A 15,643-nucleotide genomic window follows, 5' to 3' on the forward strand; every position below is an offset into this window, starting at 1 on the left:
ATCTTCTGGAAATTCCTGCCAAAATCATCTGCACAATCCTTATTTACAATCCATATTATATAAAATTTATTGTAACCAGGTGGTTTAGTGGTTTGCCTTGCACCTGGGGGTTCGAGTCCTGCCTTCAGGCCATGAAGTTTGCATGTTCTCCCTCTGCTTCAGGCTTTTCCTCCAGAGTACAAAGACATGTGTTGTTGGCTTATTCACGTCTAAATTCTCCATAGTCTGCATGGGTGTGTGACTGCATTGTGCACTGATTTTGGACGCGAGTCTCCTAGGATAGATTCAGGGCTCTCCACAAGGATATACAATACGTGTAGGATATGCGGTACACAAAATGGATGGATAGATGGATTTATTGTTACCCTCAAAAAAATAAAGTGATAAACTCATCATACTATTCTGTAAGTATAAAATTAAAGTTTGTCAACTAACCTAAAGCACATTAAGACAATGTTATGATCTGTGTTCTATGTGACCAGGAAAGAAAAGATTTTTGCTAATTATATCTAAACCTCTAACATGATGTCTCTTGTTATTTGACCACACACGTCCCTGTCTTGAGTTACTGTAGATCACGCTGACATGGGCTGCAGTTCTTAGCAAGTATTAATTAGGATAAACTTAAATGAACAAGAAACTAAGTGTTTTATTTTTGATTCTTTTAACCGTCCATCTGAATAATGACCAAATGCAGCAGAATAACAGAAATGTAATACTTTATTTCATTTACCTTTTAAATATGCACTGCCTTTCAGCTCTTCAGACATGAAAGACGGTTATTTACTAATCACATTGAAATTGTCATTTACAGTATTGGCATTTCATACTTATACAAAGGCTTTGTTTTTTTTTTGTTAATCTCTAACATTGCTATTTTTATAAGCATAGAAAAAATAAATTCTCCAATTTTGCTGGAACACATTCAAGTGTCTTTTTTGAGAAGTGACGTCAATTTGCAGCAAAGTAGGATAGGGTGAAAGGAAGGGTGAGTTATTAATTTATGATTTATTTATCTGAGGCACATTCACTGAAGACAAAAGTTGCTCTGTTTATTACTAAAACAACACAATAACCTTAACTTTGAAAAGAAAGCATGTTATAAATACAAGTAGCATGTTATTGGAGATCACATAATTGTAAAGAAGAATAGTTTCATGATTATGTCATAAGGATGTTTTGCTTGAATAGATTTCTTTCTTGAAGTAAACATAATGAAGGCAAACAAAATTAAGAAACAGAGACATTTAACCACATCTATCCAGCATCCAACAAAACACCTGATTGCAACTCATTAAAAGAAAACCATGGTGGTGAGGAACAAGACGCCTTGTTGATGCATGAGGGACCCAAACAACCTTGTGCTTGGGTTAAGCAGCAACTGATAGTTTCAGGTTTAATGATAGATGAAGCTGGACCCAATTATTTATTCATCGCCTCCTCCCCGCCTCCATTATGGAAGACGGTCCGTGGTCAGCTTGGTTTCTATCTACTGCTAAAGTTAATGCAGCTGGGCTCAGAGGGACGAGGTGCGTCCTTGCATGTGATTCGGAGGCTGTTGTGGTTGAATAGATGTGTGTCACTCTGTCATGTGCAGCTCTCCCTCCATGTCCGGTGCAGCTGCTGCATGCGCTCAAAGGCTCTGTAGCTGACGTTCAGCGCCGGGTGAACCTTCAGCAGACTGGGCTCACCCATCAAAGACAGGCCGCAGATGCCGAAATAGGTGTGCAGAGGGTCTGAGAGGCAGGTGGACGAGACAGATAGAAGTGAATGTGGGTTAGTTAAACAGGACACAAAGAAACACTCACACAGATACACAGATGTACAGACATACTCTCACACAGACACACACTTACTCTCATGTACAGAGGCACAAACTCACACAGATGTACAGACATACTCTCTCTCGCTCACACTCTTTTATAATCACTTATAATGCTAGATAAATGTGCTTCAGTAATACTTACACTATGCAATAGCTTGCACTAATTTTACTCCAGTATCTTTGCACAGCCATAAAAACTGACTATTTGCTAATAAATTCAGCAATTAACAGGAAAACCTGCTAAAACAAAAGTTCATTTAGGATGTCGTTCCAGCTTGTGTGTATACAAGGACAAAAATCTACAGACTTCTAATGCAGAACACGGTCTCTTTAACAGATCATGAATAATGCATGGAGTCCATTTTAGCCGTCCTGTTGCTCCCGAGGGAGTATCGTAGAAAGGATTTCTGCTTAGCATGTGCTCAAATTGAATTATAATGAAAAAGACCATGGAAGCAATCAAACTATAATGTACATCAGTACCCATATAATCACTGTAACAATTATATCCTTAAGGTTCTACTAAAAAACAAACAAACATCAAACGAAAAAGTCCTAGTCAAAATGTAAAGAATTATTATTTTAAATATACAATAGGTATGAAAAGTATGTAGCCGGCTTCAGTTTCTGCACTTTGCTATTAATCTATACACAACAATCCATAGTGACAAACGAAAATGTTTAAAAATCCAAAATGAATTAAATCTTATTTAGCTAAATGTTCAGAGTTCCCATCCAAAGCACTCTATCCTGAGCTCGGCTGAATCGTGATTGCATTGATGAAGTCGGGATGCCTCCATATCTTTACAACTTTAAAAAAAAAAAAAAAAAGGCAAATTCAAATCATTTATTTGATCACGATTTATGGTTAAGTAATTCTGCATGACCAAGAGTGTGATATTGCTTTTATACAAGTTCTAGAACCAAGAAATTAATACAGAGTAAGTGCAATACGTCCCAAAATATGGACAAATGTTCTGTTAACCTTTGTTTTGTGAACAGAAATACATCCTGTAGAAGCCACACCCACTTCACAGCATGTCAGCTCACTCAATAGCTAGCTCATTGATCTGTACTTTCCCACTTGAGGTGCGTCTGGTAAAACTGGTGGCCCTACTTCCTGTCCTTCTTCATCTAAGGAGCATTTAAATCAAAAGCAATATTCCTTAAAAGTACTGTTTGCACATATATATATGTGTGTGTGTGTGTGTGTGTGTGTGTGTGTGTGTGTGTGTGTGTGAATAAAATACAGAGTACTGAATAAAGGGTCTGAATCCAAGATTTCAGTTTTTCATTTTTAAGAAATATCTAACACACTGTATTCGTTTTTATTTTGTGGTTATGTGTTATTGTGTGTAGGCTGATGGCCAAAAATGCTGTTGTGTAGGCTGATGGCCAAAAACTTCATTTTAAATTAAATCTTAAAAAGAAGGGGTCTAAATTGAATGCTTTCCATAGCCACTGTATTAGAGTTCATTCTCAAGAATTATTCATGTTTACTGAAACACAAAAAATCTGTATATATATACAAAATATACAAAACCTGAACTTTAGATAACCTTGCATAACCTCTCCACTAAACACTGCTCCTATCTGTAGAACACTGATATGAGTACTGAAAAAATAAAATATGGAGATGGAAACAAATCAACAATCAAACTGCATCGACATGAATGGAAATTTTCCGGTAACCTAAACACAATCTGTTGCAGTTGAGCCTGTACTCATTAATTAGACATTCACACCCCATGTACTGAATTACACTGTGGTTTCAGATGGCAGTAGTGCATGCACAGTGAGAGAGACTGTAATTTTACCTGGATGGCTGTCTGGCCATTTAGCAAATCCACCCACCAAACTGTCTTGAGTGGACATGATGTAGTTTCGGTTCTTCTCAAAATCGGTGTATTGAAATACATCAAGGAGCTGAAAAGATTTAGTTTGATTACTTTTTTGATTACTTTTTTTTTTTAAGTGGAAGCATGTACATCTATAAACAATTGGTTTTGAATTACACAACACAAAGCAAAACAGATTCACTAAGCTGATGTAAAACACACACACTCAAAGATGGTGGAGAATATGAAATATAGTTCAATACAAAATTTAGGCTTTTTACATCATCATAAGGTATTAGCACTGCAATGAGTAGAAAGAAAAATAAGGCATCTATTAGATATAATTTTTTTTGGGACCATTATCAATAGCATAATCCTGTACACCTGGATCAACAGAAAGAATCATGAAGTATAATCCGTACAATTTAAACTACAAAACCCCCGATCCTCCATTTACCAGTATAAAAGTAAGGTCTTTGCTGGAACGGCCGGAATATAAACAAACAATCATTTGCTCTGTTTCCTCAAACAGAGAACACGCAGCAACAGTAAAAGGTCTCTGCTCAGGACAAACGCACATTCTTCTAACTGACAGTAATCAATCAAACACAGACAATACACACTGAAGAACTGTGCTCTAACAGCCAAACGCAACACGTATGCTATTAAAATAGTACATTCCCCTGGGAGGAATCGTGTAATTAGTAACAATGTTCTTTCTGCCTAATTATATAATTCTGATTCTTTTAAAGCGATGTGTTACGGATATTCAGAGATGTTGAGAATATTTGTGGGAGCAGTAGGTGGAAATATTTTGTAATCATTTACTGTTTTCCAGAGTGTTTGTGTTTTTCATATAAAGAATACGGAGAGATAACGAATAAAAACAAAAGTTCATAGTAAAAGCTTTCTGGAAAGTCAGCTAAGTATTTCAGGAATACGCGACCTGATGTCAGCAACATTCAAATACGTCTCGTATCTCATGCAGCCCCATCCATGATGTCTGCCTTGCAATTACTGAATATCTGTTGGAACAAATCCTCAAACATAAGCAGATGTCAGAAACACAGACTTTCGTTTACCTCCAGTGTCGCCCCGACCCAGAACGAGTAACACGTATCCACAGGTTTATTGGGGCGTCCATGGAAACCATTCTGCTGTCTGAGGATGCACCACCTGCGTATTCGGTTCAGTTCGCGCTCGCTGAACATTTCCTCTAAGTTCCCCATCAGACAAAGCGTGGCGATGGCACAAAACGTGGAGCCACCTAAGAAAAGAGAGAGACAGTAATAATAGTGTGTGTTAATGATAGCATGTGGAATATTCAGTCAGTCAGTCAGCACTTCCCATCAAACACAGTAGACAGTAGTCCGTAGTCAGAGAACGGAAATGTAGCAAGGATGGTGACAGGACGGGATAAATGTTAGACCTGACACGAATCCTCTACAGATTTTCCTATAATTATGATAAAAAACAATTTACTAAGATTTCAATTAGGTATAATATTGATCTTTTTTTTGCTTGAGGTTAAATATACCTGCTAATTGTAACAAGTCAAGAGTCAAGTAGCATTTATTGTCATACATAAAACAAGACAGAGCTAAGATCTTGAAGTAAGTTGTCCTAGCCACATAAAGTGGACCGTGAGCAACATGCAACAATTATAACCAAGTAAAAAAACTGTTTGGTCAAATGTGGAGTAAAATTACAAGTGCCTGAAGCACTCCTGTCCTGTGCATTTAGATTCACTTCCTGGGATGTTCCACCAAATAATAGTGCCTGACCGGTGAGTTACTGTTAAAGGTGGAGCTCTGGGAAGATCAAAGAAACTGTCAGCAAAGTCCTGTGATCTTTTGTTGAATCACACAGTGATCCCAGTAGCTGCAGAAACTCAAGTGAGCTATGACTATTCAGGGAAGATGAATAGATGGTGAAAGAGAATGCAGCCTGCTCTCATTGAACAGCGACAAGGAAGCAACAGATGGCAGACACATCCTGTAGGGGCTGATACGTCTGTTTGCGTGGGCAGTACAATACAACGTTTGAAATAAGCTTTACTCACCGTGAGACTCCAAGCCAGCTCCTTGACCAATGCCGTTGTCGTAGGACTGAAAAGAAGGATTCAATCAGAAGGGGTTAAATAAATCCTACAGTTAATGACAAATAAAACATTCATTCATTCATCTACCTCTTATCCGAAGTACCTGGGGTCACGGGGAGCCTGTGCCTATCTCAGACATTATCAGGCATCAAGGCAGGATACACCCTGGATGGAGTGCCAACCCATCACAGGGCACACACACACTCATTCACTCACGCAATCACACACTAGGGACAATTTTCCAGAGATGCCAATCAACCTACCATGCATGTCTTTGGACTGAGGGAGGAAACCAGAGTACCCGGAGGAAACCCCCGAGGCACGGGGAGAACTTGCAAACTCCACACACACAAGGTGGAGGCGGGAATCGAACCCCGACCCTGAAGGTGTGAGGCGAACGTGCTAACCACTAAGCCACCATGCCCCACAAATAAAACTTTTAATAATAAAAATAAATACAATTTTTATTGTACTGTGTATAAACGCAGAAGCCTTTACTTTCACTTGAGTATGTGTGTAAACACAGGGGTGATGATTATGATACGTTTTTACTTTTTACTAATGATAAATTCATTAGCTTGCTCACTTGGTAGGTGAAAAAGCTCCAGCGAAAAGATGCCCAGCCCCATGTTAGTGACTATGCTATAAAGTGATAGCTAATATAACACAATACTAACTAGCACTTTAATGTGGAAAACGATGTTAATGCCCGACTGCTCAAATACATTGTTAATGCTCTGCTCGTTGTGTTGGTGGAGTTCAATTTAAAAAGCAGTGACTAACCTAGCTACCAGCATGAGCAGGATGCTAACATGACTTATTTCAGTATGGGAAATTTTCCGATCTAAACCAAATGAATACTATGAAAACTAGCTGGTGGGCTAATTTTCACCTTCCATTTAAGGTGTGACGTGAAAGTGACAGTAAAAGTGACGTAACATACGGCTAAGTATGGTGACCCATACTCAGAATTTGTGAACACACCGTGAACACACACCCGGAGCAGTGGGCAGCCATTTATGCTGCGGTGCCCGGGGAGCAGTTGGGGGGGTTCGGTGCCTTGCTCAAGGGCACCTCAGTCGTGGCCGGCCCAAGACTCGAACCCACAACCATTAGGCCACGACTTCCCAGGTGTTTCAGTTTGCTAATGAAATGTAGCAGTTGCTAACTAGTTAACAAGCTTTGACCAGGTCTGGTCTGGTCCTTGTATCATGGTGTAGCTGTACTTTTTCACAATGTGGCTTAGTTATCAATAGTACGACTTGTAAGGTGAGACCAAGGGACAATGTCATGTTAGATACAAAACGGTTCACACAATTGCTCAACACAATTACTGCATTGAGCCCAGTTTCTGATGTCTGACCAGAGTCCTGTAATAACTTGGAATTATTTTGTGAAAATTGAAAGAACAGAATTCTCCCAAATATCCTACTTTGTTCCCCTATTAGCTATTCATTCTAAGATCTATGTGTATGCATTTTTTTGGCCTGTACAGTCCTATTTTAACTGAAGGGTTTTCCCATACTGATGAATGAAAGTGCTTAGATTGAAAAAAAAACAGGGATCATATCGCTTCTACAATAAACTGAGATGTTTTCTGAGAAAACAAATGCATGACAATAGGTGAGTGGACTGCTGCCTAACTCCATGCACCCTGCTTGAACACCATTTTCTGATGACCCATATATGCATCGTATCAAACAATCTCAAAAGCAATAAAAAAAAAAAAAATCCCAGCAGTCTCCCTTTGCCGCTTGGGACACACAATTCGTTGAGACTTACTCTTCGTTTCTCACACACACTCCTTTATTAGCTGATTATATTGTTTGAATAATCATATAGCTATGGTTAAAGGAACAGTCACTGAACTATAGTTATTAGTTGGGAAAGCCAATGTTTTACATTCCGTTTTTATTTTTTTTCTTACCAATTTTTAACTCTCTAGATCCATAATAAATACCAACCTGTTTTCAGAGGACATATTGGCTTGATTCATTTGAAATGTTTATTTCACATTATGTAATATAAATGTAATTGTATGGTGGAATGGTACACGATTTAATTTTACACAAGTCTGTTGAGCATTGTGTCAAACACTAGATGCTTTAAGACCCGACACACACATTCTATGTAAACTTGAGCATCCCAGGAGATTTGTGAAATACTCAAATCCTTCCACGTTTTCCCCAATTCTGATATTTGATATATAACACAGTCGAGTTTAATTTACTGTTTAACTTTAATTGTCATTTCAACCCTCAATATCTGGTGCAGTACACAGTGAAATGAACAGTGTTCCTCCAGGACCATGGTGCTACATAAAGACGCAGAGCTACAGAAAATAACAAAGAACTAGGGACTATGTACAATATCAAAGTACACTGATTCTGGATAACTACATGAATGGGCCGGTACAAGAGTATGTGTGTGTGAATGAATGTGTGAATATGTAGCGTGGAATATCTCGATTTGAAGTGAGCAATGTCTCCAGACGAATCCAGTTACAGATACAGACACAACTGAGCACTAGATACATAATCACAATCATACAGTCATCAGCGATTTGTTTAGCTTAATTAGTCACATACTGTTTTATTTAGACACAGCCAAATGATTAAATTTCACTTTAATACGCCCTACTGAGTTTAAATAGCATTTTAATGCCACATTAAACAGTCCCTAAACCTGACTTGTTTAAATAAACAGTTACTGTCACCTGTGTAATCTCAGAGTAAACCTGAAATGTATGCGACACTTTTCATGGCACAATGGATTAAAGGAAACGCAGCAATGACTGATACCAGGAAAGAATACAAAAGCAAAACAATAACCTTTGCTTCAAACAAGAAGCGAGAAAGAAACTGCTCCTTTCGACATCCTCATTCGTAAGAAAAGCACTTGAAAAGTTAAACGGAGCCTAGACAGCATTTGGAATCTATAATAACCAAATATTTACAAGCACCGCTTTTCTATTTCCTACTTCATGGGAGAGTTTAGTACTCAAACAGCAAAATGTGCTCCTAAGAGGATTATGCCCTGAAAATCCCTCCATCTTAGTGCCATATATTTTTATCTACCTGAGAACAAACCAGCAACACAGGACATCTCCGTTTTGTTTTTTTAATGCAAGCTCCTGGAGCACATACAGATATTTATACAGGTTAGATATAGAAAAGTGCAAAACATTGTTACCTTTTATCATAAAATGAGAGACAGAAACCATAAAACAAAAACATTTAGTGTCTAATTTATTAGCTATTATTCATTAGCAATAACAAAAAGGTTAAGTGTGTTAAGATAAAAATCATAATCAAATAATTAAATAAATAAATCAAATAATTCTCTGTTTAAAAGCTTTCTGAATGTGATTTTATTCTCTTATAACTTATATCCAGCCCTTGCCTTTATAACAGCCTCAAGTTTCATGTCCTCTGAAAAGCTTTTAGATCCACTGTAATACTGCCTCCACCACCATACTTACTCAGTGACTTGACATATCCGTTAGGACACAGTTTTTTTAGATTAGGCCTGTAGTAAAATAAATCATTAAAATATTGTGCTACGTTTTGGATTGTTGTCAAATTGAACAAATATGAAGGCAGGCAGGCAGACAACCTTTTCACGCTGCTGCTCAGACAGTGTCACAGGGCAGCGTGACCCGCTTGGTGGAAAGCGCTTATCTGCCCTCTTCCGCATACACGAGCTCACAGATGACCACATTTTGCTTGTGTCACTGTGATTGCCAGAGGAGAGAAAAGATCTCTCCCACACAGAAAGCGAGGCCAAGACGGCTCACATTTATTTCGTAGATAAACTGCTGTGTTTTTCCGACAATCCTCCCAGACGCAGACTTCTGCATTCAGCAGTGTTCTGAAAGATTAGTACTGCCTGATACACAGTGGATTTCCTCTGAGCCAGATGAAACTCTTTCACGCTCTCAGGGTTGAAATGAAGAACAGCAGTAATGATGCCCAGCTTTTGTGTTCAGATAATTACTGTATCAGATACTATATATGTCCTACAGCTGTGTTTGTGGATGTGTGGAACTAAAAGACTACACATGCAATGTGACTGTAAAGCATGTTGTTAGAAAACAGGTCTCTGTAACTCCACTAAATGTCTTTCGTGCAGGGTTGCTAGCTCCGTGCTATCGAGAAAGGAAGTTGATCAACCTAAAAGTGGAAGTCTCTCTGACTCACCATGCTCCTTCTGATGTAATCGATGGCTTTTGTGCAGTCCATTCCCGACCAGTCGTCCAGCATATAGCAGATACACGCGGCGCAGTACACAAACCTCATGTCATTCTCACTTCCCTCAGGCACTGCATAGAAACTGCAGAGTAGGGAAAAAAACAAACAAACAAAAAAAAAAAAGCAAACACTTTAACTGACTCTGAGCAGCACATTTGATTCCACTGGTCTGTCCTGAAGAGATTCACTCATAAGCGCAGGTTTAACACGCCATCGTATATCTGTTAGAAAATAAACTTTGAGAGATGTTACTACACAGAACAAACCCCACCTTCTACAAGTGCATAAAAAAGTTTAGATTTGTCTCAGTGCCATCCAAATGCTAGTACAGAAGCCTAAACACTGAGGACAAAGATGACAAAGAAGGCACAGCTCACACAACTCGACCGGATATAAAGAAAATGGTGGTGGTTCAGAGGATTTCACTCAATGACAGATTCTGTGGCTTGAATACGATTCCTTTTGTTTTTGTCCTCTCTAACTTTAAATGATGAGACTTAAATTGTTTCTCAGCACTAACTCTGAGAAAAGTGAGCAAGAGGAAACAAAAACACAAAATGCTTTATTGTAGTTGATGATGATTAAAAAATAAAATATAGCTGCAAGCAGCAATACCGGGGTCAAGCCGATCAGATGCGCTCAGAACATGTCACTGATGAACCATACCAAGTTTCGTAGCGATATGGCATTGCATTCGTAAAATACTGAACTTAACATGAAAATTCAAAATGGTCGACACACAAAATGGCCGTACGAAATCCGTTTGGTATCGTTTGACTCAGCATGCCTCAAGGAGTCTAACAACACCTCCTTCATGATTTTAGACTCAAGTTTGCAGTAGTTATAAGTGAAAATAGCTGTTTTTAAAATCTCTGTAAAAACGTTGCATGCTACTAATAAGAAAACTAACGATAACAATAGGTGTCTACGCCCCTAAGTGTGTGTGATAAGTGTGAGTGTGTGTGTGTGTGTGTGTGTGTGTGTGTAAGTGTAAGTGTGTGTGTAAGTGTTTGCACACTTACTCACACTCGCACACTTGATATGGTTCATCAGTGACATGTTCTGAGCGCATCTGATCGGCTTGACCGCGGTATCGCTGCTTGCAGCTATATTTTTTATTTCTTTCTGGAATCACAGAATAAAAATGTAACATCACCGACATTTAAGTTCATAATTGTTCGATTATTCATCATTATTATTAGTTTACTCTACAAGCTTAGTGTTTTAAGCTGTTTGTCTGTCATTTATATTATGTGTGTGAGTGAGTGTGTGTGTAAGTGTGTGTAAGTGTGTGTGTGCGAGTGTGTGTGAGTGTGTGTGAGTGAGTGTGTGTGAGTGTGTGCAAGTGTGTGTAAGTGTGTGCGCGCAAGTGTGTGTAAGTGTGAGTGTGTGTAAGTGTGTGTGTAAGTGTGTGAGTGAGTGAGTGTGTGTGTAAGTGTGAGTGTGTGTCTAAGTGTGAGTGTGTGTCTAAGTGTGAGTGTGTGTAAGTGTGTGAGTGAGTGAGTGTGTGTATGAGTGAGTAAGTGTGTGTAAGTGTGAGTGTGTGTGTAAGTGTGTGTGTGTGTGTGTGTGTGTGTGTGTGTGTAAGTGTGTGCGAGAGTGAGTGTGTGTGTGAGTGAGTGTGTGAGAGTGAGTGAGTGAATGTGTGAGTGAATGTGTGTGAGTGAGTGTGTATGTGAGTATGTGAGTGTGCGAGTGTGAGTAAGTGTGTAAGTGTGTGTGTGTGTGTGAGTGAAAGGGTGTGTGTGTGTAAGTGTGAGTGTGTGTGAGTGTGTGTGTAAGTGTGAGTGTGTAAGTGAGTGTGTGTGTGAGTGTGTGTGTAAGTGTTTGTGTAAGTGTTTGTGTAAGTGTGTGTGTGTAAGTGTGAGTGAGTGTGTGAGTGTGTGTGTAAGTGTTTGTGTAAGTGTGTGTGTGTGTGTGTTCCTCGTATGTGAAAACATACTTGGCAATAAAGACCTCTGATTCTGATTCTGATGAGCAAGGATCCAAAATATGCAAGAATTTTGTCTCTAGGCCTTACGAGTCATTATGAACATGAACATAATTGGATATTTGGACTGTTGGTGGCGCTAGAGGGTTTGAGCTAGACACACCAAAGTTGCTATAGTAACTTCTAAGACTGGCCTCTACATGCGTGCCAAATTACATAACGTTCCTACGTACGGTTCTATGGGCTGCCGTTGACTTCAATGGTGGAATAATAATAATAAGAAGAAGAAAACTAACGATAACAATAGGTGTCTATGCCCCTTTGGGGCTTGACCCCTAATAAATAAATAAATCCGGACTGTATTCACAAAGAATCTAAAAGTTCTCCTAAATGGCAGAATATTCTGAGTAATCTCTCCTTAGAAACCAAGGAATTCTGAAGCAGACTCGATCCCGGTGCTGAACATTAAACAGTGTTTGATGAAAGAATGTCAGCAGAAGCAAAGTGATGTCAAATAAAATCTCACATATGCCATATTATAATAACACTCATAGGGCAAAAAAATGACTGACTTTATACACGAAAACAAAAATCTAAATGCTCATATAACTTTATGTCCAGCTGGTCAGACTATACATGAATTACACTGTTGTTCGACACATAATCAGAAGAGAATTTGAAGTTAATTCATTTTCTACTTACAGTGTATCACACGCACTAACATTTGTCTATGAGTACAGTCCCTGTATATTATTCTTGTTTCTGATAGGTGTTTAGTTCTATTGACTTAAGCTAAAAATTAACCCTCTCCATATCGACTTCGATCAAAGGATGAATATCCTGTGTGCATTTTAGAGCATCTGGGGTTTAGATTACTACAGCAGATGGAATAAATACCTGCCATCCTCCAGCTGTAGAGCTTTCAAACCCGCTAGACAGGCCTCCTTACTGACCCGACTCAGGTCATCTCCCAGAATAATGAGACAGGCCAGGCCAGTGTAGGTCATAGCCACATGGCCACTGTCATACGGATGAGGAGTTCCGGGTCCCTAAAAGCAAGAGGACACAAAGTTAGCCACATATCCATGACCAAACTTTACAAAAGGATGTTAAATTCACAGACAACTTAAGGTGTAAATCTGAATATAGACCAGGCACAAAGCAGAAATATTTCAAACATTCAGTGATGGACTTTCTGACAGACTGAACCCTTAACTTAATACTATATAATATAAATAAACCAGGCAGTTTATTAGGTACACTTCATTCATTTCGTAATTTATCAGGTATGCGCTAGTAAAATGGTACACAAGTTTACATTTATGTCTAATCATCTCTCCCCTTCTTTTCATTTCTGTTTTAAATCTTTAAACATTTCCTCATTTTCTCCCATTCATCTGATTTAAAAAAAAATGTGTGCATGGAAAAATGATTATCTCTAACTGAGATGATTATCTGATTATCTCTAGCTGTACACCCCCAAAATGGGCCAGTGTGGTCTCTGTGTTAAATAAAACGACTAGTCAATAACACTACTGTCCCTCGTATATGCTTAACAGTGCAACTCCTATTAACATACCACTACCATTTCAATATCACTGCTATGATCATCCACTTGATTAATACGTGTTCAGCAGCTGTCTGCGGTGCTTGCTTTCCACTGATGGATGGCATAAAACAGGCCAACATTCTGCCTACAATCAGTAATTTGATATCTACTGATAAGTGCACCTCAGCAGTAGGTTAATGTCTGCTAAAAAAGGTCAGTGAGTGTAGCTACAAGGTGTACGCAGGTCTGGTGTTGAACAGGATCATACCTTTGAGACATTGTAAGGAACACCGATGTGTGAAGACCCCCGGAAGCCACAGCGCCACAGATTAGATTCTAGTGATAATGAGGGGAAAAAAACAAATAAAAGGCAACAAACCATCTATATGTTAAAGGTCGGGATTTTCAGCACTAATACAAACACCAATACTGCCATCTAATGGTTTGCATGATAACCAGTAAGTGCAAGCAATAAATAAATACTCAAAAGCCTCAAATAAACATAATTTTGGGGAATTTATTATATTGTATCGTTCCACAATAACAGACGTTTATAATAAAAAAGATTATTATGATGATTATAATTTTAAAAAAGTCATTTAAAAAAAATTAAATGTGAACATTTTAACAGTACAATTGAACACCTAAACAGTGTCTAATTACTTAAATAAAAGTCTGCAGATATTAGTGATACATAGTCTTACATACTTACTATAACATACTGATGTATAATACCAGCTCTAGTATGTGTCTGTATTCGAACAGAAAAACCTTTTAATAATAATAATAATAATAATAATAATAATAATAATAATAATAATAAAATAAATAAATTTTAAAAAAAAATTTTAGTTGCAAGAAAATTTCTTTTGCAAGTAGTTATTATATCATGTATATTAAGTAAATATAAGTATATTAAGAATAAGACACAGGACGTACGATTTTCTGTGGGTAAAACCTGTAATGAGTAAATCCACTCAATCAAGCTGGGTTTGTCTACAACATCCAAGGCATCAAGAACATCAAGTCCAGACAGGGCAAAGAACACAATTGTCAACCTAGAATGAAAAAACAAAACAAAAACAGAGATATTTCGACACATTTAAACAAACAAAATACTACTATTTTATACAACGTGTGTATATACAGTATATTAGACAAAGCTAATACACTTTATTCGGATAAAGAGGTCACGAGGTCAGCATGTTACATTTCTACTGGCCTTTAACTCATCGATTTATTTTTAGTCGACATATAATATTTATTTGTATTGTCGTGGAATGCATGTAGTCCAACAGCATCACGTAGAAGTAAATATGCCTTTATTTATATCCTTATTTACATATAAATCACAGGTCAAATTGCTAGCATCTGTACTATTATCAATGCTAAGTGTTAATTTGTTGTCTTCCTGTGATGCACTGTATGAAGTACATGGCTAACACAATTAGCTTAGCTTAAAGAAAACCGGAAACCGTGTTTAAAAACAAAAACAGTGCTAAACGTCTTTATGTACCTGCTAGTTTCATATGAAGCGTATCGCTCCGGTAGGACCTGAAGGCACCTCTGAAAAAATCGTACATGTCTGTCTCTTAAAAAATCAATATGCTCAAAATCATCAAATGAATTGTCTTCTTCCGCCATCTTTTCTTGTGCAGGCAGAGTGACGATTTCCGGTGGAGCGCCATTATGGGAAAACATCCGCGAAAATAAAAGTCCGGTTTGTACAGGGATCTGGGAGTCCTTTATGCGTAAAAACCGACAATATTAATATTTTGAATTTGTCAATAAATCTGGAAAAATGTAAAAACCACAGTGTATGTGTCTCTCTCTCTGTCTCTCCCTCTCTCACACACACAGTGAAAGAGAATGTGGTTCAGTCTTAACCTCACCAGTATTATGGTAATTAAACACTCAAAAGTATTGAGCAAAGGATCTGCTAGGTTTTGCATCTCTGATGCTAAAAATGTATTCTGCCACATTGTACTTTTTTTTTTACTGTCACTTACCCAGTGGTCCACATAATACAATTTGAATAGATTTTATAATTTGGGTTTGTTTAGTTGAGCTGGTCTGAAACGGATGTTTGATGTTGGGTTTTCATAGCCAGCTACCAGAGGGGACTGTTTTTAGGGCATAGCTCTCTAAAA

The 15,643-nt window shown here is 38.1% G+C and overlaps 1 protein-coding gene across 1 annotated transcript; it reads right to left on the minus strand.

Moving 5' to 3' along the window:
• Positions 1 to 702: 702 nt before the first annotated feature.
• On the minus strand, positions 703 to 15,181 carry pggt1b (protein geranylgeranyltransferase type I, beta subunit). Its single transcript, XM_060881532.1, is given in 10 exon segments — positions 703 to 1,736; positions 3,643 to 3,751; positions 4,746 to 4,930; positions 5,726 to 5,771; positions 9,964 to 10,096; positions 12,842 to 12,993; positions 13,762 to 13,829; positions 14,433 to 14,551; positions 15,010 to 15,142; positions 15,145 to 15,181. Coding segments are annotated over 10 exon segments (1,131 nt in total). The 3' UTR covers positions 703 to 1,587.
• Positions 15,182 to 15,643: the final 462 nt, after the last annotated feature.

This window comes from Tachysurus vachellii, chromosome 11, assembly GCF_030014155.1.
Source record: "Tachysurus vachellii isolate PV-2020 chromosome 11, HZAU_Pvac_v1, whole genome shotgun sequence".
In the NCBI taxonomy this organism is placed as follows: domain Eukaryota; kingdom Metazoa; phylum Chordata; class Actinopteri; order Siluriformes; family Bagridae; genus Tachysurus; species Tachysurus vachellii.